The sequence below is a fragment of the Saimiri boliviensis genome, chromosome 5 (genome assembly GCF_048565385.1).
Source record: "Saimiri boliviensis isolate mSaiBol1 chromosome 5, mSaiBol1.pri, whole genome shotgun sequence".
NCBI classification, from domain to species: domain Eukaryota; kingdom Metazoa; phylum Chordata; class Mammalia; order Primates; family Cebidae; genus Saimiri; species Saimiri boliviensis.
In genome coordinates, this window is record NC_133453.1 from 89,936,260 (window position 1) to 89,961,111 (window position 24,852).

At 40.2% G+C, this 24,852-nt stretch overlaps 1 protein-coding gene across 4 annotated transcripts in view; it reads right to left on the reverse strand.

The window, feature by feature from the left end:
* LYPD6B (LY6/PLAUR domain containing 6B) overlaps positions 1–24,852 on the reverse strand; it is a 188,577-nt gene that overhangs the window by 39,274 nt on the left and 124,451 nt on the right. For 2 of the 4 annotated variants that reach the window (XM_074399707.1, XM_039470206.2), the window contains one exon: positions 19,831–19,902. The exons of 1 other annotated variant lie outside the window; for it this stretch is intronic. Coding sequence is in view for 1 of the 3 variants with exons in the window: in XM_074399709.1 (XP_074255810.1) it covers positions 10,177–10,192; positions 19,831–19,902 (88 nt within the window). In the remaining 2 variants the exon portion in view is untranslated. Of the gene's footprint in view, positions 1–7,996; positions 10,193–19,830; positions 19,903–24,852 lie in introns of those variants that run through there. One more of the 4 variants, XM_074399709.1, reaches the window with a different exon arrangement.

A 24,852-nucleotide genomic window follows, 5' to 3' on the forward strand; every position in this document is an offset into this window, starting at 1 on the left:
ATAGATTTGATTTTATAAAATTCCTTCTTTTAGGATCTTTCACAAAATTTTATTTGGGTAATAGCTTCCATGCCTTAACACATCTGAAAAGCCAACAATCCTCCCAGCCCTAGCCATAGACAGATTCGGAAGCAGGACCAGAGAGGTACAGGGTCTGGTCCAAGGTCACAGAGCAGGTGAGGCCCACTGAGGGGCCTTTATAAAGTATATTAAATTAGGCAACTGAGGACTCCAAGAACAAAAGTCATTTCGTGTACTTTGAAGCCCCAGGGCCAGGATTCTTTCCAGGCCCTTTCTGTGCCTGTGGCAGAGCTGGTTCCAAGATGCCCTACACAGGTAGCACACACAGCCAGGATCGAGGATCAGGATGTAGCTCTAAGCCACACGCAGCCAGGCTGGGCCTCAGATCGCGAGAAGTGGGACCAGGAGCCTGTTTCAGGGTTGAGCCTCCTGCACACAAATTAAGCTTAGGATGCTTCCAGTAGGAAAGAGGGTCTAGTTAACACTTCCTCTGACTCATTCATAGTTCAACACTTGCTGATTTCTTTTTTTCCTCACTTTAGTTTCCTTTTGGGTGCTAAGACTAAGGCCAAAACAAAAGTCCACCTCTACCACCACCCACAAAAACCACCTTAAAAAGAGGGCTGTTGTGCCCTGGGGAAGATAAAGAAGTGCTGTAAGTCTGGAATTCTCACAGTTACCAAAGAATTACGAGGGAGAAGCAGGGAATCGTTAAATCCAGCTGGTTTCACTTGCATAACAGCATAGAGCATTGTACCGCTCCTGCACTGCCTGCTGAATCAGGAAGTTTAGAGAGAAAGAAAACCAGCAGAGCCCCTAGGAAATCTGTCTTTTTCTATTCCAATCCTAAAAAAGTATTCCCCACACCTTTTCACGTAAGGCGAACCGTCACCTTAACTATGTTTATCGAGACAAAGTGCCTTTGCAGTGCTAGAGCATTTCTCTTCTTTGACAGCAAATACTGATTAAATCTTCCAGGAGAAGTTAGGTAAACCGAAACCCAGTTTCTTGCTGGTTACAAAGGGACAGATTTTCCATTTCTGATAGTTCCTTTCCTTTTCTTATTGTCAGGGAAAAATAGATAAAAGTGATCAAATTTTGTAGAAAATTTGAAGATATGGCTCCTGGAGATATGGCTGTTTATGTTTTAACCTAGGTTGAATGATTTCCTGCTGCTTTTCTGAATTATCTAATCTTACTAAAAGAATTCCTAAACCAACTATGCTACCTACTACTAATTTAGAAAAACCAGGGAGAATGTAGTTGATACACAGACCGACAGTGCCAGGTGAGCACTCCACTGGAAGGGCAGCACGTCACCCTTTCAGGATGGGGAATGCTGAGGGGCCTGTGACTTTGCTTGCAGTGATACTAGTGGCAAGAGACTGTAAGTTATGAATTAGCAAGTCTCTGTACACTAATTAACTCCTGGATATTCTGAATGCCTGGTTTAAAAGATAACAAATCAAAATGACCTTCCAGGCACTCACCAACCCTGCTAACAGAAACACCCCAGTTAGAAATCTGGGTGGGGAAACACGTTTGTGGCATATATGCTGATCTGAGCAATAGAGTCTGTCTTTTTAATCACCCCTGTTAGGAATATAAAACCTCCTTAAAATAAGTCACACAGCTTTCTATACATCATAAGTAATTCACCAACGTAAAAGCTCCAGATTTTATCATTATCGGCACTGTCAGCTAGCTACTAAGAGTTATTGAGATGGGTAGACTTGGTTTGAGGGTTAAAACATTGTGTGTGCTGTCTCTGAAAATTATCTGCAGAACTGCAGAGCTTTCTAATTCATACTGAAGACCCATCATTATGCCAGGAGAAATTGAGGCTTTCAGGTCCCCAGCCTGATAACTCAATACACAAGCCTCCCTTCGGGTTCTTCCTGAAGGACCAGCATTTAAGCATAACCGTGGGAGGTGGGAGCAGGCCAGCCAACATGGACTCCTCTCCTGCCTGCAGCTAGCTAGTGATTCTGAAGTCAATGTGTACAGCTGGGACTTTCTTTCCCCACTCCCAAACTTGGGAATCTACAGATTGGCTAATGAAGGAAAAATAAGTAATCTCCTGACCACGGTAGTAGACAAAAATGAAAACTGATAGACATATACTTTTATTCTTGAGCTCAATTTTAAAAAGCAATCTTCATCCCACCAAGCTCTAAAGGGCTGCCTCTCATTCCATCAGGGAAGGTAGAGAGCATGTTTGTGCAGACCGGCCTGGCCTCTGACAGATTTATTGACAAGACCCACTGGCTACAGTAAGTACAGGGATGCATCATTTGTTGAGAAAGAGAAGGATATATACCACTGACAGGTTTTTAGGAGCTCATAAAACAGCCGTTAGGCTTAGAAGATCGTGTCTACAATGTATTAGGATCAGGAATAAAGCATTTAAGGCATTTCTCAATTTTAACAGAAAACAAAATTTCGAAAGCAAGGTGAGTTAGCTGCCAGTGTCTGAAGTTGATGGAAACTCAGAGCCCCTCAACTCTGACAGGCTCTGCTCTGTGAACGGGGAGTATGCTGCGCAGTCTCAGTCATTTTGTTGTTTTGTTGCCAGCTAAAAGGACACAATGTTTCGGGGAGCACTGTTGAGTCTCATGGAGGTGGGGGGAGTAAAGTGATAGGAAACTCACTTTTAGTTAACTTTTCACTGACCTCTAGATCACAGTGGTGGACAGAATGTTGTCATTACAAAATTTTTAAATAAGTTTCTAAAAGATGAAAAATAAATATTAAAGCCCCGACATGATTGGATGGCAAAGCGGAAAGAACAATGGACCGCTGTCTCTATGCTGAATCCACATAGAAAAGTTGTGCTGGAAGCCTAATTGCTTCTTGGCCTGAGTATTTAAACCTCTGGCCCCTAATGGAACACAAGTTATTCTTAAGGCTTAGTGTATTTTAGACTTAATTGGAGTCAAGGTTATTTTTCTCAATTTAAGAACTATTAGGAACTGTTTAATTTGAAAAAAATACTTCCTGGAGTCTCAATGTTCTCATCTATAAATAAGGACAGTAATATTTAAATTTCAGGGATATAGTACAGAGTAAATTATCCAAAAAATACAGTGAAAACTAAATTAATTAACTATAGAGTATGTTTTACAATGCCTAGCGTACACTAAGTGCTCAATAAACATTACCTTGCTTCCAGTTCTATTCACTTTCTAGTAGGGAAAAAAACAACTCTTGCAGAAAGGATACAATGCCAGGTTGTATAAGGAGAAGATGCAGTTAGAGCTTTCTTGTTGTTCAGGTGGGAGATTTAGTTGAACCACCATCAGTCCTATAAACAGGCTCTGCACATTGCCTGCTAAAGCTGCTCATTGCAGGGAATGCATAATGAAGCACTCGGCAGGAATGAGATTTGCTCACACAGCATTCGCCATCTACTCCAATCCCTTGCAGATCCCATAGCAAAGCATCCTGCTGTTGACTCCCAAAATGTTGGGCCTCTAAGCCAAAAATCAATATATGAGTTGTTTCATTACCCCTGGTAATTTACAGCCATTTTCTTTACAAAAAGCATTTCTACTGGCTGCCAAAGAAACAAGCTGAAGTGGGATTAAGAGACAGGAGAAAATAACCAAATGGGAGCAGAACAAAGATAATCAAATAAACATTCAAGACACTAAAAACATAATCCCAGCCAGCTTTGTGAGTTACCACCTTAGCCACATGGCTACATATTTGATGGGAAGAGAGATCCAGCAATGGAAAAATGAAAGCATTTCCCCACCAAATGAGTAGTTGAAAATGCATTTGGGGAAGAACGGCACTGGGGTTCCAGGCTGACTCTCTCCATGCAATGTTAATCAAATATATTCAGTCCACATGTTGGGGGCCATTTCTCTAACCACAGATGCTGCCACTTCCACCTGCAATCTAAAAACCCAGGCTGTGCAGTTGGGTACTCAGTTTGTCATAATAATAACTGAAACACCATTTTTCATGCTCTGCAGGATGCAAACACAGCTGAATTGATCCACTGAAATCTTCAAAAACAATTCAACTGAGGATGAAAGCAGGTAAGACATTTCGGAGAGATGTTTGGATAGTGGGTGTGTGTACAGGGAGAGGCACTTTTTGGTAGAGTTATTACTGGTTTAAAGCATGGGTGCTCCTCTAATTTTAAAGTTTGTCAGGTATGTATTCTATATGGCTGCACAAGACATCTTTTAGAATCAAATCCACTGCCTTCTGTAGAGTCTTCGGGGTGCTACCATGCTAGCATGTAGGTGGCCCTCAGGCAGGTCTTGTCAACTGCCTGTAGTCACCTGTTTAGCCTGAACACCCCACCAAACTAAAACAGCAGACATAGTTTGGAAGTCTGTGAATCAAATGGTTGTAGAAAGGGCAAGAAAGTCAGTAGATAACATGACCAAGTGCAAACCACAGGTCAGGGGTTAGGAGGTCATGGAGGCAGGCAGAGAGGTCTGTGCAGGGAGGTCTGGAGTCTAGCTCCAGGCAGCTTATCAATGGAGACTTTATTCCTTTCTTTCAGTACCCTGCCACACTTTCTGAAACTAATCATCCTTATTCTGTAAGGCCCAGCTCAAATTTTGTTTCCTTTGTCCTGAGCTCAGCAGGTGGTTATCTGTTCTCTTGGACATATCCATACCAGGTATTATTTATTCTCTTATGTTTATAAAACTCCATCTTTATTATACAGGTAACAAACAAACACAATTGTGTGCATACACATACACACAGTCACATGTCGCGTAATAATGTTTCAGTCAAGGATGAACAGCATATACAACAGTGGTCCTATAAGATGATAATGGAGCTGAAAAATTCCTATCCCCTATTGGCTTTGTAATCATAGCATTATAGCACAGCGCATTACTCACCTGTTTGTGGTGATGCTGGCGTAAACGAACTTACTGTACCACTTGCCGTATGAAACTATAGCACAGTTACGTACAGTACATAATACTTAATAAATGATTGCATTACAGGTTTATGTATTTACTTACTTTTATGTGTTTAATATACTTTATTATTTTAGAGTATACTTTTATTTATTTGTTTTAAAAAGTCAACTGCAAACAGCCTCAGGCAGGACCTTCAGGAGATATCCAGAAGACGGCATTGTTACCATAGGAGACGTCAGCTCCATGCTTGTTATTGCCCCTGCAGACTTTCCAGTGGGACATGATGTGGAGGTGGAAGACAGTGATATTGATAATCCTGACCCTGAGTAGGCCTAAGCTAATATGTGTATTTGTGTCTTAGTTTTTAAGACAAAAGTTTAAAAAGTAAAAAAATAAAAATAAAAAATTTAAAAATAGAAAAAATGGTGTATAAAATAAGGATATAAAGAAAAAATACTTTTGCATATTTGAAAAATGTGTTTTAAGGTAAATGTTATTACTTAAGAGTTAAAAAAGTTAAAAATATTTCAGTTTATACCGTAAGAGTTACAGTAAACTAAAATTAGTTATCCAAAAGAGAAAATATTTTTAATAAATTTAGTGTAGCCTAAGTATAGTCTTTTTAAAGTCTACACAATGTCCCACCCAGGCCTTCACATTCACTCACCATTCACTCACTCACTCATTTACTCACCCACAGAGTAAGTGAAGTTGCAGAGCAACTTCCTGTCCTGCAAGTTCTATTCATGGTAAATGCCCTAGACATGCAGACCACTTCTTATCTCTTATACAGTATTTTTATTGTACTTATTCTTTGTTTAGATATATTTGGATGCCCAAAGTCTTCCCACTGTCTTACAGCTCCCTGCAGTATTCAGTATAGTCATATGCTGTATAGGTTTGTAGCCTAGGAGGAATAGGCTATACCATATAGCATGGTGTATACTAGGCTATACCATTTAGGTTTATGTAAGTGCACTCTATGATGTTTGCACAATGATGAAATTCCTTAACAATGCATTTCTCAGAACATATCCTTGTCATTAAGTAACACCTGACTACACACTCGCACATACACACAGAGAGGGAGATGAAAGAGATTATGCACAGAGTATTATAATTATATATCTCCTACCTTCACTAGACTATAAACTTAATGCTTTTATTTCCAAATCTTATTTTAGGTTCAGTGGCACATGTGCAGGACATGCAGGTTTGTTACACAGGTAAACGTGTGCCATGGCGGTTTGCTGCACAGATCGCCCCATCACTCAGGTATTAAGCCCAGTATCCATTAGCTATTCTTCCTGATTCTCTCCCTCCTCCCACTCCCCACCCTCGGACAAGAATCCAGCAACACAACAAAAACCAATCCACCACAATCAAATAGGCTTCATCCCTAGGGTGGTATGACATACACAAATCAATTAATGTGATTCATCATATAAACAGAACTAAGGACAAAAAACACATGATTATCTCAATAGATGCAGAAAAGGCCTTTGATAAAATTTAACATCCTTCATGTTAAAAACTCTCAGTAAACTAGGTATTAAAGAACCATTCCTCAAAATAATAAAGGCCATAAATGACAAATCCACAGCCAATATCATACTGAATGGGCAAAAGCTGGAAGCATTCTCCTTGACAACTAGCACAAGTCAAGGATGTTCTCTCTCACCACTCTTATTCAACATAGCATTGGAAGTTTTAGCCAGGGCAATCAGGCAAGAGAAAGAAATAAAGAGTATTCAAATAGGAAGAAAGGAAGTCAAACTATCTTTGTTGGCAGATGACATGATCCTTTTTCTAGAAAACACCATGATCTCAGCCCAAAAGCTTCTTAAGCTGGTAAGCAACTTCAGCAAAGTCTCAGGATGCAAAATCAACATGCAAAAATTACAAGCATTCCTTTATACCAAGCTGAGAGCCAAATCATGAATGAACCCCCATTCACAATTGCCACAAAAGGAATAAAATACCTAGGAATACAGCTAATAAAGGAAGTAAAGGACCTCTTCAAGGAGAACTACAAACCACTGCTCAAAGAAATCAGAAATGACACAAACAAATGGAAAAACATTCCATGCTCATGGATAGGAAGCATCAGTATCATGAAAATGGTCATACTTCCCAAAGTAATTTGTAGATTCAATGTTATTCCCATTAAACTACCATTGACATTCTTCACAGAATTCGACTATAAACTTTTTGAAAGCAGGAACCACATCTTGTAAATTGAGTACTAGACACAACATTGAACATTCACAAATGAACAATTCTCTGAATTAATAAATAAAGGTGCAGATTAATATGCAGATAAGTAGCTGGTTTGTAAGCAAGTAGAAAAAAAAGGAAGTGATTAGTTAGGTTTAGCATGTGTATCATAACATGAAGTTGAGCCAAACAAATCTCCCTTCTTTTGTGACATGGTTACAGGATAGTAAATCAGTAGAATTCCATACACAACCTAGATTTTGGCAAAGCAATACATAGAATATTTTATCCTTAGGGAAATTATAGCAAATTATGAGCTGCCAAATAATGTTTTTTAAATAGGTGAGTCTCAACTCTAAATGTGCTAACAGTATCCTGAAGAACTCTGTCATTTATTGTATTTAACATTTTTATCAATTACTTGAATGAAGAGAAGATGGCTTTTTAATCAAACTTACTGATAGCACAAAGCCAGGAATGTCAGCTACGATGTTTCAAGCAGAATAAAGATGCAAAAAAAAATGGTTTGACAGACTAAAGCATCAAGCTGAAATCAACAAGATGTTAAATATAAAGTTATGTTTCAAATAATCAACAACACAGGCGAAGAATAACCAAGACCTTGCTAGATAGCAACTCATCTATATGAATTTTAAGTAATTACAAATACCATGTCTTTTTAAAAAAATATAGTAATAGTGAATTGAACCTCATCCTAATCAAACAAAATTCTTCTTCACAATTGTATTAGTCAGGGTTTTCCAGAGAAATTGAATCAATAGAATATATATATATATATATATATATATATATATATATATATATATACACACACATACATTCTATTAAAAGATACTGGCTCAAGCAGTCAGGCAGAGAGAGGTAATTCAATCCTTCTCTGCCTTTTCATTCTGTTCGGATCCTTAATGGATTGCACAGTGCTCATCCACATAAAGGAAGAGGGCCATCTACCAATTAAAGTTTAGCTCATCTCTTCTAGAAACATTCTCACAGACACACCCAGAAATAATGTTTTACTAGTTATCCGAGCATCCCAGACCATCACGATGAGTGTGATCTTCTTTGGAATATTACATCCAGTTCTGATTAGGAGATCCACAGAACAGATGTCCTGGTTGTACCACTGAACAAGGCACAAACACATGCTGCATCAACTCTGACCTGAAATCACCTCTCCAAGAAGAGCTTTGTCCTTACAAATCCATGCATGTAGTCAGGTAGGTTTTGAAGCCCATGGTGACTGGTCTGAAGGAGGAGATCCTGCTACTGACACCTTAATGTAAGGAGGCTGATATGGTTTGGCTGTGTCCCCACCCAAATCTCATCTTTAATTTTAGTTCCTATAATCTTCACATGTCATGGGAGGGACCCAGTAGAAGGTAACTGAATCATGGGGGTGGCTACCCCCATGCTGCTATTCTTGTAATAGTGAGTTAATTCTCACAAGGTCTGATGATTTTATAAGGGGAGTTCCCCTCCTTTTGCTCATTCTTCTCCTTCCTGCCACCATGTGAAGAAGGACATGCTTGCATCCCCTTCCACCATAATTGTAAGTTTCCCGAGGCCTCTCCCACCATGCTGAACTGTGAGTCAATTAAACTTCTTTCCTTAGTAAATTACCCAGTCTCGATATATCTTTATTAGCAGTGTGAGAATAAGCTAATACAGAGGGATACGTAAAATGAGGCAGAAATAAGCCAAAAGGGCAGAGGATAGAAACCAGGGGCCTGGGAGCCATAAAGCAGGGCACTCAGATTGAAGACATGCAATTCAGGATGGAGGGGAATCACAGTGCCATGGGCTGTCACACAGAGCATTGGTTTTTATTGTAGATCCTGGGAAAGAAACCACAGAGCAAATTTCAGTACTAGAGTGTTTTTCCTTAAACCAACACAACTACATCTTCAATAGCAATACTGCCAATGTTCCTATATCTTTAAATAGTGGAGAAGAGCATTGAAAAATAATTTTCTTATTCAAAACCTTTCCCTGCAATCCATATGTTATTGTAAACATATGGCCTTTCTTGAGTCTTCCTTTCCATATACCCCTTTCCTCTCCACCCATAACATTCACAGATACAAACTGACAACTAGAAAATAGGCTGGGGATATACGATTTAAAAAAAAAAAAAAAAAAACAGTTCAAAAAAAAGCTCTCACATAAGGAATGAGAAAAACAGAATTCCTATCTTTGAGTAATAAAAATTGAAAGGGAAGGGGAATTTTACAGACCCAGAAAGTGATGAAATAAAGAGAAAGACATCAAGTCTACCCAAAAGGTAATAAAATATTTTATTTGTTTTTTGTTTGTGAAAAAGAAAATAAATCATTAAAATGACTGTCAGAATGCCTCAAGGAGAAGGGCATGGAATAGGACTTGGCGATAAATGTTGTGGAGAGTAATAAAAGAGTTGGTGTTGTTTCCTTAGCATTTGCCTGGGCTCAGCCTTCCCATTTCAACACAGGAATTGCAGGCAACGGTAAAGTCAACCCGCTCCTGGCCTTTCCATTCAGGCCTTATCAGAGAATCCCAGAGTGGCTGCTCCCACCTGCAATCAGGTCCTATCTCACACTGACCCTACAGGACATGCTGTCAAACTGCCAGGGCTTCAGGATCACCATTTGTTTTATTTTCACAGCCACTAATTATTTCATACATGCCTGCTTATAAAACATTTATTTTTCTTAGTTCTAAGGATTCAAGATGAAGAAGACAAGGTTCCTGCCCCAAGGAGCTCTGTCTAAAGTCTAAAGGGCCTTGGATTAATTCTGATGTTTAATGATGTATTTCAAGTGCCTGAAGACAGAGAAAGGTGACAGAATAGCTGTTATAATAGTGATTGTTGGTTTTATTTAAACCTAGGAAAGATTAGGTTAAGAATTTGTAGAAAAGAGGCATGATTTTCTATTAGCCCACAAACTTACATTCAGCATTTTGCCTGGAGTATTTTCTTTTGATTTTCTACATGCCAGGTTCTCCCATGAACTACGATGTTTCAAAATACAGCTCCTACTCAAAGCTATGTGTCTCTAGATCTGTAATGAAGACAAATATTACGACTGCTGAAATAAACTGAACCTTGAAATGAACTGAACACACATGCCTATCAATGTTGATTTCTATAACTACCTATACATTCAAATTTAATCCAGAACAATCCAATTTGGGAGACATTTGTCTCCCAAATCAGGCACGACAGGACCTAAGAATAGCACAGAGAACAATGAAGTGATAGAAGACATATGGTATTTGTAAAATGGAAATGACTCCAGCTGCCTTTCGATAGTCCTATCTATGATGGCACATGTCAAGTGTGAACCCCCTCTCAGCACTGTCACAAGAACAAGGCCTGAAAAAAGATTTACCAAAATCCCCACTGAATACTGAGTGGCTAACATGCAACATGACTATGAAATTACAGGCAAGAGGTACAGGCAAATCGCCATCCATTTTCATAGCTGTATCTTTGCCCTTGTGATCAACCAGACTAGCTGTAGGGTCTGGTCACTCATATAATCGTTCTGTACTGACCAATAAGATGGCCACTTTTGGCAATACTGACCAATACAATTTCTCAAATAGAGACATGTCTGAAGACCTGGGCCTATGAAATATCTTTCTGGAAGGTGCCACAACTTCTGTGTCCAAGGCACATTTATATAATTCATATTACTAATCAGAATCCTTGGCCCTAGACTCCCATTGCCTGGAGATTCTTATTCAGTGGAAACCAAAATGCACCAGCTTGGATGACTCAGGGGGAGTGGTAATGATGGGATGAGTAATCGTTCTCTTGAAGTTAGGATAAGAACAGTTGTTCATTACCTGACGGGACAGGTTTCTCAGGCTGGCAGGGAACAGAACAAATAAATCAATGTCGCTTTCCTCCCTAACATTTTAAAACCCTGTATTTAAAGTCTGCATTTCAGCTCACAACTCAAGGAAAGCAATCCCCAGAACTATCCATTTGGTCTCTGGTGATAACAGGAATCGACTGAAGATAGATGAAAAACGGAAGAGAAGAGATTTGTAACTTTAGTTTCAGGAGAGAAATCCTACAGGAACACTAGCTGGTTTTCTCTCTTAGGTCACTCACTTGGTTATTTTAGGAATCCCTTTTATACAACTAATGCAGTGTCTTTTTGAAGCAAGCCAGATGCACATGTTGACAAGGAACGGTAAAACCCTCTAACATGGAAGTCCAGTTTAAAGACTTGACCATTGAGAACCTTATCCCCTTCAGAGTCATGCTCCAATCAGACTTCCAGAGTAACACTTCTTCCTGTTTGGTCAACCAGGACTACCAATGCCTGCCAGCTTTGCTTTTTAGTAAGTTTGGTTGATTAACATGAGTTTGCCTTTGGCTTTTGCTAACATTGCCAATTTTGGGGAATCAGTGGTGCCCAGGAGAAGGACATGAGTGTGATGTGTGTGCTGAAAGTGGACAAGTGAGAGACAGCTGGGTCTCTCACCTAGACCCCCAAGAGTGGGTCCATGAATGAATTAGGGATTCTCATTTCCTAACTAATCTGAATCTTCTTACCATTTCCATATTGCATTACTCAATTTATCCTTTTGGAGGGGATATGTTAAAATATAGTTTAATTACAAATGAAGTACTATTAACAAACCTATAGAAAATACACTGATTTAATAGAGAACAAGTAACTGTCTACATAATTGTTGCCCATTAGAGTTCTGTTAGATAATACCTAAATAGGTTCTTACCATGTGTGGTTTGGGCAACAATCTGTTTGGGTACACTGCTAAGTCTCCAAAGTAAACTTAAAAAGGCTTGACCACACACTTGATCAAGGGATACCTGAGGCTTAACACAAAAGAGAAGCTGGACCCCTATGATCAGAGTGCATGCTGCAAGTTCCATTACTGTCCAAACACAGTCATTCGTCATCTATCCGGTGGCAGCACACTGGCGGTTATGTGATCTGCTGTCCAGTAATAACAATCTTTACCCTTTTTGTTCTAGCAAGGACCTACATTCAGAGAATAGGCATGGGGAAACACAGCTGATAACAGACAGAACTCAATATTCACAGTTTAAATATGGAAATGATCATGGTGAGAACAGGCAAATCGTGCATGGGCTTGTCATGTTTAGACACAGAAGAGGTTTTCATCTCCATTCTAGAAAGACTTCCTGAGGATGAAATTTCAAGGGACGCTTCAGGTTAAATTTGAAATGCAATGCTTTGGTTGGATTGTTGATAACAAGCTTTAAAGAAGGTGCCACTGAGGATTATGAGAATGTTGCTAAAGTGGCTGCTACTGTGGACTGGAACCTGATGGATGCATGTGCAAATGAGTAAATATGCCTTTGACCATTCAAAGCACCATCCCTAGCTTGTCTTCCTCGCCAAAAGCCAGCCTAGAGCAAGGTTCTTTTTTTCTTCTTTTTCCTTACTGCAAACTCCACCTCCCTGGTTCAGTTCAAGTGACTCTCCTGCCTCAGCCTCCTGAGTAGCTGAGACTACAGGCAAATGTCCCCATGCCTGGTTGATTTTTGTATTTTTGGAGAGATGGGTTTTCGCCACATTTGCCACGCTGGTCTTGAATTCCTGACCTCACGTGACCCACCTACATATGTCTCCCAAAGATTATAGGCATGAGCCACCATATCTGGCCCAAATTTCTTTAAAAACAAACAAACAAACAAAACTCTTTCTATGTTTATTATTGTTAAGCAATCATCTTCAGTGCAAAGAAAAAAATCAAAAGGAGGGGCTTCCACAAACTTTCATGTATTGTCGTTCCTCCAACACTGGTCATAAAACCAACAAGAAAGGTGAACAATGAAACCCAGAAATCCTAGGGTGAGTCAAAATTGCAGTGATTTAAAGGAACTGCCACATCTGAAACATCCTCTATGGGGATAAGGTGAATAAAACCTCCCTTTCAGGAAGCAGGATGACTTACTCATGCACATGAGGACCCTGGTGAACCACAATTTTCTGAGCCCACTAAATCATGCCTGCTTCCCCACTGTCCCAGAAGACCCAGCTGTCTCTCCTCTATACCCCACTGCACAAATACCACACTCACATCCTTCTCCTGGGCACCACTAGTCCCCCAAAATAGGCAATGTTAGCAAAGCCAAACTCATGTTGATCAACCAGACCTCCTAAAAAGCAAAGCTGCAGGCTTTGGTAGTCCAGATTGACCAAGCAGGAGGAAGCAGAAAGGATACTGGTATGTTTGCCAGATACATCACAGAAGGCAATTAAGTTTATGGCAGGGAAAAAAAAACAGCTCCAAAGTCCTCTGAAACAAAAGATGCTTCCTGCCTGTAGTCTGTTCTGGGCCATTCTGTCATAACGGCAGGCTGAGCTATTCAGTGGCAGCAGCCAACAGTAAAACACTGCTTGGAGAGAGAACCAGCCCAATCTCGGCTGCCGAGACCTGCCTGTCAGGTTTTCATTTCTATGCTAGGGGGATAAACTGTCCCAGCTGGTTTGAATAACAAAAGAGGAAAATGAGCATCTACAAGAAAAAAAAATGTTTAATGCAGAAGAGGATTATAAAGTCTTCAAGATTAGTTGAAGGAAAAGATTATGAAGTTAACAGAGTTTCCACTGGTATGGGAAAATATCCCTAGGATGTCATGGTTGACAAGCAAGAAAGCTGTCCTTCTGAGAAGTTCTTGATGTGGGAAGGTGAGCAATGATGGAAGGGGCCAGGCAATCTGCAGCCTGGGTCTCCCTCGTCCCCATCCCATGATATTTCCTCTCTAGTGGGGCTGTACATGTCCAGACTGCCCTTTTTCCAGCTCAGAGTCTAGCTGGAGTTCATATTAGGGTGAACATGCAAGTTCTCATGAGTGCAGAGTTGTAGCAAACACTCTCAATAGCAATGAAACAGACATCGATGCCAACCTGAGCCCACCTAAGATGATGAGGATGTCAGAAGGAGGCCAGTTGTAGAGTCAAGAGACAAGGATGGGATTTAAAGGAGAGAGAAGATGCTAGGCAACCAAAGTGACTTCCCTGAAGCCTTAGATTGGCAGTCTCTCCCTCACTCCAGAGCTAAATGGAGAGTGAGGTAGGACGATCCTGAGACACAAGTCTAGTCCTGTCTCCTAAATGTGTCCATGCCCCTCAAACAGAAAGGGTTCCCAATTTACAGCTGAGAAAACCGAGGCACAGAGAGATTAAGTAACTTCTTATTGCAACTCATATGGGTACTATGAGCTACTTTATTCATGGCTGAAAGGATGACCTCAAAAATGTCAGCAAAATTTGTCATTTTTCTTAGACAAACCACCTGTTCTACCTGGACACTGGACTGAATTAAGTTCAACAAACACTGGATTTAAAAGGCTATCAACCCACCCTTTGCTTGGGACAGTCCTCAAACAAAAAGCTAAATAAACACAACATTCTTTTCTCTGGGGCTCTTTCTGATTACTTGAAGCCTAAAAACAAGAGGCTATCTGAAAAGTTGTAGAAGGCATTATCAAAATCCTCATTCTTCAAATGCCTGCAATCAAAGAGAAGAATAAGAGCCCTCTGCCCCTACCCCTACCTCCAGGAAATACCACTGGGCTCAGGAGAATTACTCTGTGTTCCATGGGATTGTGAGTGTCTTTATTACATCTAATTAGGATCTCCCACAATGTGACAGAACCATGTTTGGTCACTTGGGTGTACCTAGGAAGGCCTAGCAACCATCTCTAAATAGCCAATCCCCCTGTCTCTAGAAAAACTACACAGTCCAAGAGAGAACTCTGCTAAGAGTCACAAAGATTTAATTTCCATTAACTCAAGAAGCATTAGGGTTAACATGTAGACTGAATCCTGACGTCCTGGGGTGGAATCCCACTTAGCTGCTATATGACTTCGAGGGGAGTTATTTAACCTCTCTGTGTCTCAGTTTTCTCACCGATAAATTGGGGATAAAAATAATACCTAATCATAAGATCTTGTCATGACCAAATGAGTTATGAAATATAAAGGACTTCAAATAGTGCTGGACATACAGTAAAAACAGTATTAGTGTCTGCTTGTGTTGTTATTAACTTTATTATATTCTTAGGTATATTACCAAAGACTCTGCTTTCCAGACTTCTCCCAGATGGACTGACAAGACTATCCCTTTTCCAGGATTTTTCGAAGACAAAATAAAATAATTTTAAAATAATTTCAGATTGCTTTTATATCAAAGTTAAGAGCCTGCAATAAATGTAAAATGGCTATGAATTCTTTGCAGCTACTCTGAGTTAGAGGTGGAGTCTATTTCCAATTCCCTCCCATTGAATCTGGGCTGGCTCTAAAACTTCCTTTGACCAACAGAATGTGGCAGAAGAGAGGCTATGTAATTTTTGAGTTTAGGCTTCAAGCTTATGGCTTTTTCTCTTATCCTTTTGCCAGAAAGTTCTGTCACATGAAAGAAGTTGAGCTAGCCTATTGAAAGGGGAGACCATATGGCAGAGATGAGTCATCCCAGGTGAGCTGCCCTAGATCACCTAGCTCCCCAGTACCAGCTAAGTGCAGGGTACGAGTGAGCCCAGGTGAAACTAACAAAAGAACCACCCAGCTGAGGCCAAATGGCAATGTTAGCAAGAGTGCCCAAATTGCTGACCCACAGAATCATAAGCAACTAAAACAAGCCACTATGTTTGAGGTAGCTTGTTATGAAATAGATAACTGATACAAGGCCCTACACAAATGTTTTATTATCAATAGCATTTCAAACACACACACATAAAACCAGGCCACTTGGTTATTTGCCAGCAGGTTTACCAACCACCACGTGGTGCTTCCAAGCTCTCATCTCACCGCTGCACCTAGGGCCAGTGAGGCAGCACATTCACTTGGAAAAAACTAAGACAAATTAGTGATCAGATTTGGAAAGATGGAGGCAAGCTTTCTGCACCAAGGCAGGGTACCAAGTTAGATTCTTGTAGAGGAATATCATAGGAATGCAGGATTTTGTTTGTTCCTTTTGGTCTGCGATACAATACGAAGCCAGAAATGCATGAATTTGGCTTCCTTGGAAGCAGTGTTATTCCAGAACAAGTGAATATTGCACAACAGTGTGAGTAGACACCTTCATGGCATGAGCCAACCAATTCAACTAGGGGAGAATCAGGGGAGCCAGTCAGAACCAATCATGTCATTTCCATGGTCCAGATCTGTGGCTCCAAGAATGCAGGAAGCTCTGAATGCCTCCATTTTATTCCGCTGGTCAAAGCAAGTGAAGGACTTCAGGATATGCCACTCTAAAACATACTGTACTCGTATGACTATTTTGAGCTGAAGGCATTTGAAAAAACAGCAAATGCAGAGAGAGGCTTTCTCTGGGCTGCTCTTATCTGCCTAAAGACAGACAGATGCTCCAAAAGGAACTTGGTTGTCATCAATTCTCTCCACAGAAGCTTCATCAACCAGGGGAGATTAACTCTTATTACAGGTAAGAAGACTAGAACACACACCCGATCTAGACAAACTCTGTCACAGACCACTGTGTATCTCCCATTTATTCTTCTGAGGGCCCATTCATCTCCCCCAAAAAATCATTTACTCTTCCCTTAGTTGCCTATATCCCTCCTCCCGTCTCTCCTGCGAAGAGAGTATATGAGCTCCAAAATCTGACTTCACTTTTTTCCTTATGCCCTTATGCATGTAATAAATTTGCATACCTTTTCTCCTGTTGATCTGCCTGTCGTCAGTTTATTTCATGGACCTAGTTGTTGACCCCAAAGGTTAGAGTAAAAGTCTTCCCTTCCCACCACAAGAGAATGATTATATTCTAAGCTGTGATTTTACTGTGACCTAAACCAAAGGTTATTTCACTCTAGGACACAGAGGGAAAATTTAGCCAGCTCCATAAATCAGTGTTCCCACCCCTGTAACATGAGGGAAGAACTGATACTCAACTTTATAGGGAAATTGCTCTGAAATATGTGATCAAAGGCTCTGGAAGCTTAAGTCCCCGTCTGTTATAAACAAAACTACCACATTTAAATGAAAATGATCTTATTCAGTTATTTGGTAAGCTGAACAGCCATGGGACTAAAGGTTCTTACACAAGCCCAGTAGCCTTTGTCTGTGCAGTACCTGTTTGTTCTTGTTTGTTGAGCTCATTCTTTGTAGTATCTATTTTGTGGATATGTCAGCATGGAGGAAAAAGTTGTTGAGGGTGCAGAAGTGGAAATGGCAAGAATTATATAAAAGTAAGACACTTCTTCTAAGAGCTTACAGGTCTGATCATCTTGAAAAGCAAAATTCCCTGCTTAAAGCATCTCAGAGTAACTCCACTGAGCCCAACCAAAATTGCTGAATCTATTGAAAGTGATCAGGTTATGAATCAAGAGAGTTCAGAACACTCCTGACTGTGTGGAATTATAGATCAGATGTGATGTTCACAGATGAAGATGCCATAAAATAAAGTAACTAACCCAAGAACTTGCAGCTAGCTTTGGTACAGAGCTGGATTTGAGCTCCAGGCAAGCAGGACCCCTGCCCCACCCCACAGAGACCCCTCTCAAGATACAAGGTATTTACAATGTGAGGGGATGCAGGTACCCCGTAATTCCAACTCAGTTGCTCAGAAAAAAGAAATCAGCTATCAAATAAGGCGGGGGCGGGGGAGGGCAGAAACTCTGCACTTACCATGTAGAAGCAAGTCAAGATTCTAACTTCTTGTGGTATAGGCTTGAAGTTCTCTAATCACACACATTTAATAGAGTACTCAGCAGCCATTAAAATAGGCAAAAGCACAAGAAATGACTTAGGTTATATTTAAAGTTCAAAACTTAAGTCTATAGAGAATATGTGAAAAAACTATATAGAAAGGGGAAAACAGCAGCAAAATACACTAACGTGTTCATGACGACAACTAGCACCTTTTAAAATTGGGTGATTTTTATTCTTAATTCTTTCTGCTGTTCTCCATAGGCCAAATATGCTTTAATGATCTTGAACTACTTAAATGCTCTTGAATCTTTTGACTACTTTTGTGCAGAAGAGATAGAATGTCAACTGCAGGTAGTGATCAGGGGCAAAAGGCAATGTGAGCAGCGATGAGTGTGAATATCGAATAAAGCACAGCCACGTGGGATTGGCCCCATTTTGTGCTGTTCAATGGGTTACATCGCAGTTCTTCCACTTTTTGGCTTGACTGTCTAACTTTGGGCAACTTATCTAGTCTCTTAGGTCAGCGTCAGTTTCAACTGTAAAAGGTGGATATTCATAGACCCTTCCTCACAGGAATGCTGTGCAGAGTGAGAGACAGAATCCATACAAAATGCCTAGTATCTGTTAGAGAGTAAGAAAGCACAAATGTTAACTGTAGTGATGGTGGTGATAGAGATGGTTAATACTAGAGTTACATTTTGTCAACATGGTGATCATGATGATCCTGACACTGTTTAACACTGTTACTAACAAAGAATTACATTTCCTTCCTTTGGAAAATGACCCAATGTTCCCATATGTCTTAAGACTAGACCGTCATTCCCCTGATCTTTGTGTCTTTTGGGTTTCTTACTAGCAGACTCTCAAGTTGAAGTTACAGCTCACACACCACCCAATACACCCCGGGGAAAAGAGTGATGATAATATCCAAATTCCTGCTTGTTGTCTTGGGCCTTATTAGGGTCATAAAATGTTATCCATTTAGAAAGGCATCTTAGTAGATAGTTTACAGAATTCTGCTTTGTACTTGAAACATATAATTATCATTCACAAACACAGGCACTAATAATTCAATCTGCTCTTTAGGCAAGAAACATAACATAAACATGGCCCTGGCCAGATCAGCTCATAATCTCAGATAATTTGCTTTGCATGTTTCCTCCCTCTCTTCCACCGATCAGATGCAAAGTGGGAGGTCTGTCTGCAAGGCAGAAGGCCTCTGGGCTGGTACTTGATAGTCTTGATAGCCAAGAAGACTACTCGGACAACCAGGGCCAGTCCCCAAAGCCTCACACAGGTGGCATTTGCTGCCTGCCCTCACAAAAACCGAATCTCTCATTTAATGTCTTCACCTAGAAAAATGGAGTCAGGCCTGACACACTAACCTGGTGAACCTGTGCAATAAGCACCATACCTAAAACCAAAAGGCAAAATGCATCAAGTAAAAAGCAATCATCAGTTGAACACATAACGTTCAATGTGCCCACATCCATCTATGCTGTCTCTCTTCATTGTTGGGGCAAGACTCTCGTCCTGTTTTGGATCAGTAAATATTTTCTAAGGCTTAACATGTAAAGGTCCTATAATTAAAAATGCTCAGTAATTAGTGCACACACGTTCTAGGTGTATTCAGCAATGTCACTTACTGCAGACACTTTTGAACATTGCTCCACACCCCCAACATACCCCCTATCTGCCACTGAGGTTACTCTGAGGAAGTTCTCTTTCAATTGACCAAATTAGCTTCTGTAGTAAGCAGAGAAGTCTTTGATCTACTGACCATTCACTAAGCATGGGGACCCCCGTCTTTGGTTCACCAGAAATGTAACTTAAGCTCAAGCCAAACTTCCAAACCACAGGACCACAGTGAGCAGTGAGAGCTTAGGATGGAAAACCTGGCAAACTGCCGAGGAGAGGGGAAAAAGACAGAGTCTCAGGACTTTCAGAAGTCCACTCCCAACTACCTAACCAGAGCTCCCAAACGAAAAGCCGAGGGCCGCTGTAACAGCTGCCATTCTTACCTTGAGAAACAGAATGTGGTTGTCAGGCTCCTCTCTGCAACAGTGAAAAGGTTTGCACTCAGAGTAATCAGCCTACCAGAAATAAAAAAGATAAGGTAAGAGCCACTGCTGACGATGAGTTACGTTCCTGAACAACTGGAATGTTTTCTAACAAAATGCAGGTTTCTCGATATTCGGAGACACTTCAGAACAGGACAGCAAGACAGTCAATTGAACAATCTCAAGGTGGGGCCGTTAACATTACAGAGAGTGTGAACTAGCGTTTTATTAACACACCTGGGCCCCATCTAATTAAGGATGGTAATAACTGGTGAAATCATACACTTCATCACGTCCCTCCACAAAAATGTCTGTTTACCAAAGAGCTGGCAGAACTCTCTATAACACTGGCATATATCAGGGTATTTGGCAGGTCGCAGCATTCACACATTCACACATTCAACACATCCACAATGAAGACTCTGTACCATTTAACCTGGTTTGGAAGACAGCCCTACCAGCTGATGAAATAATGACAACATGAGTCTTGAACCCAGATGAGGCGGTGGGAGGGAATTGGAATGTTTCCCTATATGCAATTCAAATGAGCAAATATAAAAGACAAAAATTATGCCCAATTTTAAGAAAATTCTATTATATATTTATATATATATTTTTGTAAGAGGTCTCACTCTGGCCCAGGCTAGGATACAATGGTATGATCGTAGCTCACCATAGCCTTAAAATCCTGGGCTCAAGCAGTCCTCTTAGCCTCCTGATAGATGGGACTTCAGGCATGTGCCACCGTACCTGGTTAATGTAATACTTAATTCTATGTGTCGACTTGGCTAGGCTATGGTGCCCCTCTGTTTGGTCAGAGCTTAGCCTATGCTGCTGAAAAGGTATTTTAAAGATGTGATTAGCATTTTAATCAGTAGATTTTGAATAAAGCAGATTATCTCTCATAATGTGAATGGGCCTCGTTTGATCAGTTGAGGCTTAAGAGAAAAGACTGAGGTCTCCCAAGAAGAAATGTTGTCTCCAGCCTCCCTTTAAACTCAAGATTGCAACAGTAACTCTTCTTGGATCTCCAACCTGGTAGCCTGCCCTGTGAACCTCAGACTTGCCAACCCCAACAGTTGCATGAGAAAATTTCTTAAAATAAATCCTTTTCCCCCTACTCTCTTTCTTTCTACACATATACAGACACACACACACACTCTCTAGGTCAGGGTTCTCTGAAGAACCCTAATTAGTACTAGTATGCCATCTAATTTCAAAAAAGGAATGAGTTAATTTACAAAACATATATACTATCTAAAGAAGACAACATAAAAAGAGGCTATAAGAACATGAGAAAAAGTCCACAGAAATGTATGTTGTAAGGTGCTAATTATTACTGATATGGTTCATAAATTAGGCTGTAAGCATGCTAGTAGCCAAAGCGAAGAAGAAAATAGACACACTCTGGTCACACTAAACATGATATAAAATACCATATACATACTCCTCATGAGTGTTAGCTTCATGTCATTGAGAAATTTTTTCCAAGTTGTTAACCTTCCCTACCTCAGGCAAATTCTTAAAGGATCCTTTACCACCCACGTTTGAAGTGCAGAGTAATTACATAACAATGTCTCTAAGTATACACAGTAGGGAGTCTCCTACAATGTCTTCTTAACATCACATATGACACCAAAGTAACATTCACTAAAGTGATCTAGCAAAGAAAAAAAAAAAAACCACATAAAAATCTGGACATCTGGTTTGATCCAGGGCTAAAAGTTACAATTTCTGGAAAAACTAATGAACTCCATATCCTTTGAGATATTTTCCATAAATTTTATTATTTCTTCCAAAAAAAGTTGGGTAGGAACTGGGCTACAACTGTCTGAGACTACAGTCCTGGTAACAGCCTGGAGTAGAAGTTTTCTCTATTGCTGATTAGTAGCAAATCCACAGAAAAACTGCCCTCAGGCAGGTTTTTAAGCTCAAGTAATATTATGTCTAAGTAACAAAAAGTTTAAATTTATATATTTGTATGTATATAAGTCTCAAATATCCTTTCTGCATTGGCATCAATATTTTAAAAGTTTTTTATTATGGTAAAACAAGCAAAATAAAAATTTATCATTGTAACCATTTTTAGAGTGTCTAATTCAGTGGTATTAAGTACATTCACAATGTTGTATAACCATCACCATTATCCACTCCCATAATTTGTTTGTCATCCCAAACAGAAACTCTTCCCTAATTCCCCATTTCCCCTACCCACAGCCCCTGGTAACCACTATTCTGCTTTCTGTATCTTTGAGTTTGTCTATTCCAGGTATGTCATATAAGTGGAATCATACAATATTTCTCCTTTTTGTGTCTGGCTTATTTTACTTAACACATTGTTTTCAAGTTTCATCCATGTGGTAGTATGTATCAAAATATCATTCCTTTTTATGGTTGAATAATATTCCATTGTAAGCATATACCACATTTTGTTTATCCTGGAATCAATTGTTACATAATTAATTCACCAAGTAATTATATAGTACTTACAATGTGAAAAGTCTTCTTTTTAAAAAATATTAACTATATTCTTAAGAACCGTATAAAAGAGGTAGAAGAGCTACTCCATGAGGAACCAGTTAATTATACAAATCCTAGTTTCAGAATCACTAGCAACAGCAAGAAAATAAAAGTCTGTTAAATAGTTTTTCTTCCCTAAGGGTTTGGTAAATCTCCCCACTCTAATCTTAATTAATGTGCTTCATATTTAATGCTGAAGCAGAGCTACAATATCCCCTGCTACGTGTAACTCTTCATACCATGTGCCTAAAGCTTAGAATGTGTCATTCCTGACCTCCCACCCAGTGATAATGAGCTTTTATCAAAAAGCTGATGTCAAGAAGTCAGACACTGCGGTACCCTGAAGCATTGGCTACTATCCCTTCAGGTAAAATATCATCCAAAAGCTTTTCATTTCTAGAGCATATAAATAAGGTAACCAGCATTCTGTGTGCAAACGTGGGTCTTCAGAAGAACACAGCTCTCAGCAAGAGAACCTAATAGTTGAAAGAAAAGGAGAGAGGCTCCACTGTTCCCTGGTCTTAACCTTCAACCTTCTGTATAGAAGAGCAGATGGCATGAAGCGGGAATGTCAGTGCACACCTGAGTTCACAAAACTGGCACCGTGTAACTCATCAAAAGATGTCCAGAGGAAGCCGACCAGAAACAACCATTTTTGTACACTGGCAAAGGAATTGCAAGCAAAATCAATAGCCATAAAGGATTCAGGCCACTCTGTTCAGCATAAACTTCGCAGCTGGGAGGATCTGCTGTCATCTCAGATGGTTAGCACTTGGCTGAGTTGAAGTCCATCCACTGCTTCTGTGTTCCGTTAGTTGGGAACGTATCATTCAAACCACAAAAGACGTTGTAGAAAATTACACAAAATTAAGTCTTGGGTTCTTCCTGTGTGTTTTTAAAGACTAACTTCTAGAGTAACAAGGTGTTTGGGTTTTTTTTTAAGACCAAATGAATACTGTTAAGATTGTTCATTTTAGTATGTAAGTAACCAGTCCTTTGCCTCTAAAACAGGAGACATTCCCACAGGGTGCTGACCCTGACAGACTGAAATGAGGATACTAATACAAAGGATCTCAAGTTAGCCTAATCAGGAACCCCCAGAATGAGAAGGCACTCAGCTCTCTGTCCCAAGTAATTACTTACCCCATCTCAAGGCATCAGTAATACACATTCTGGAGAGATGAGACGTACAATTTGAGGACTAAACTTTTAGCTGTGAATACCATTCCTACCCCTTAAGTGTAATTAAGTTAATTCAGGCCTTTCTGATGTACAACTCTCCCCAGACAAGTCCCATTGGCCTGAATACAATTCTCAAAGGTGAGAATCCCAATAATGCAATCAAGGTGTATCAGTTATGAGACTGAACTTGACCTTGTAGAATAACAATTCCCTTCTGCTTTGGGATGAATTGTGCACCCTGCCCCCACCCCACCACAGCAAGTTCATTTGTTGAGGTCCTAATCCCCAGTAACTCAGAATGTGACTATATTTGGAGAGTCTTAAGAGGTGATGAATTAAAAATGAGGTCATATGGGCGGCCCCCAATCCAATCCAGTAGTTGACTTGTGACCTGATAAGAAGAAATCAGGACACACACGTACAGATGGAAGAAAATCTGAAGACAGGGAAAAGACTATCCACAGGCCATGGAGACAGCCCTCAGAAAGACCCAGACTTGCTGACACCTTGGTTTTGCACTTTCAGCCTCCAGAACCGTGAGAAAATAAATTTCTTTTCTTTAAGCCACCTTGTCTGTGGGGCTTTGTTGTGGAAGCCTGAGCTAAGAAACCTTCCCTTTATCTTTCCCCTCTAATTACCAGGATTCCCAAGGAAGAGTCTGGAAAGGTCACAGAGACACTCTGTGTCCTACTTAAGAACCTCACTATCATTCATTCCCTTATCCCCAAGCAGGGTAATCTCTAAATTCAAAGAAAGTGACAAATAGGAACACCTCACAAACATCCTGAAGATCTCAAATCTGAAACAGGAGACCACTGCCTTCGCCATGCCCTCGGCTTTCCATAACATGGAAGCGTTCTGCACCCTTTTTAAATGTTCTGTGCTGACGAGATGTTGCCCTGCAAACAGCATCCAATCCTCATTCCTCTTACCTTGACACCCAGGGCTGGCTCAGATGCCTTAACCAACCAGTTTCCTCTTTCTGAAAAGAAAGGAAAAGTAGGGGCAAAAAATCTTTGCACATTACAGAAACAAGTCCAGAGTAAGAGATTATCAGCAACGAAAAGATTCCCAGTTGCCTCAAGGCTTGATTCACAAGTAATCACTTTGCTTCACTGGAAGGGTTCACACAGGAGAGGTGATTGATGTCCTTCGTTAGTGCTGGGAGCCATGAACACCAGAGTTTAATTTCTACAGCCTCCACAGACAACTTTTGACCTATAGCATAGGAGGGCATTAGGTCTGACTCCCCATCCTATGGTTCCAAGGGGATCGCAACGC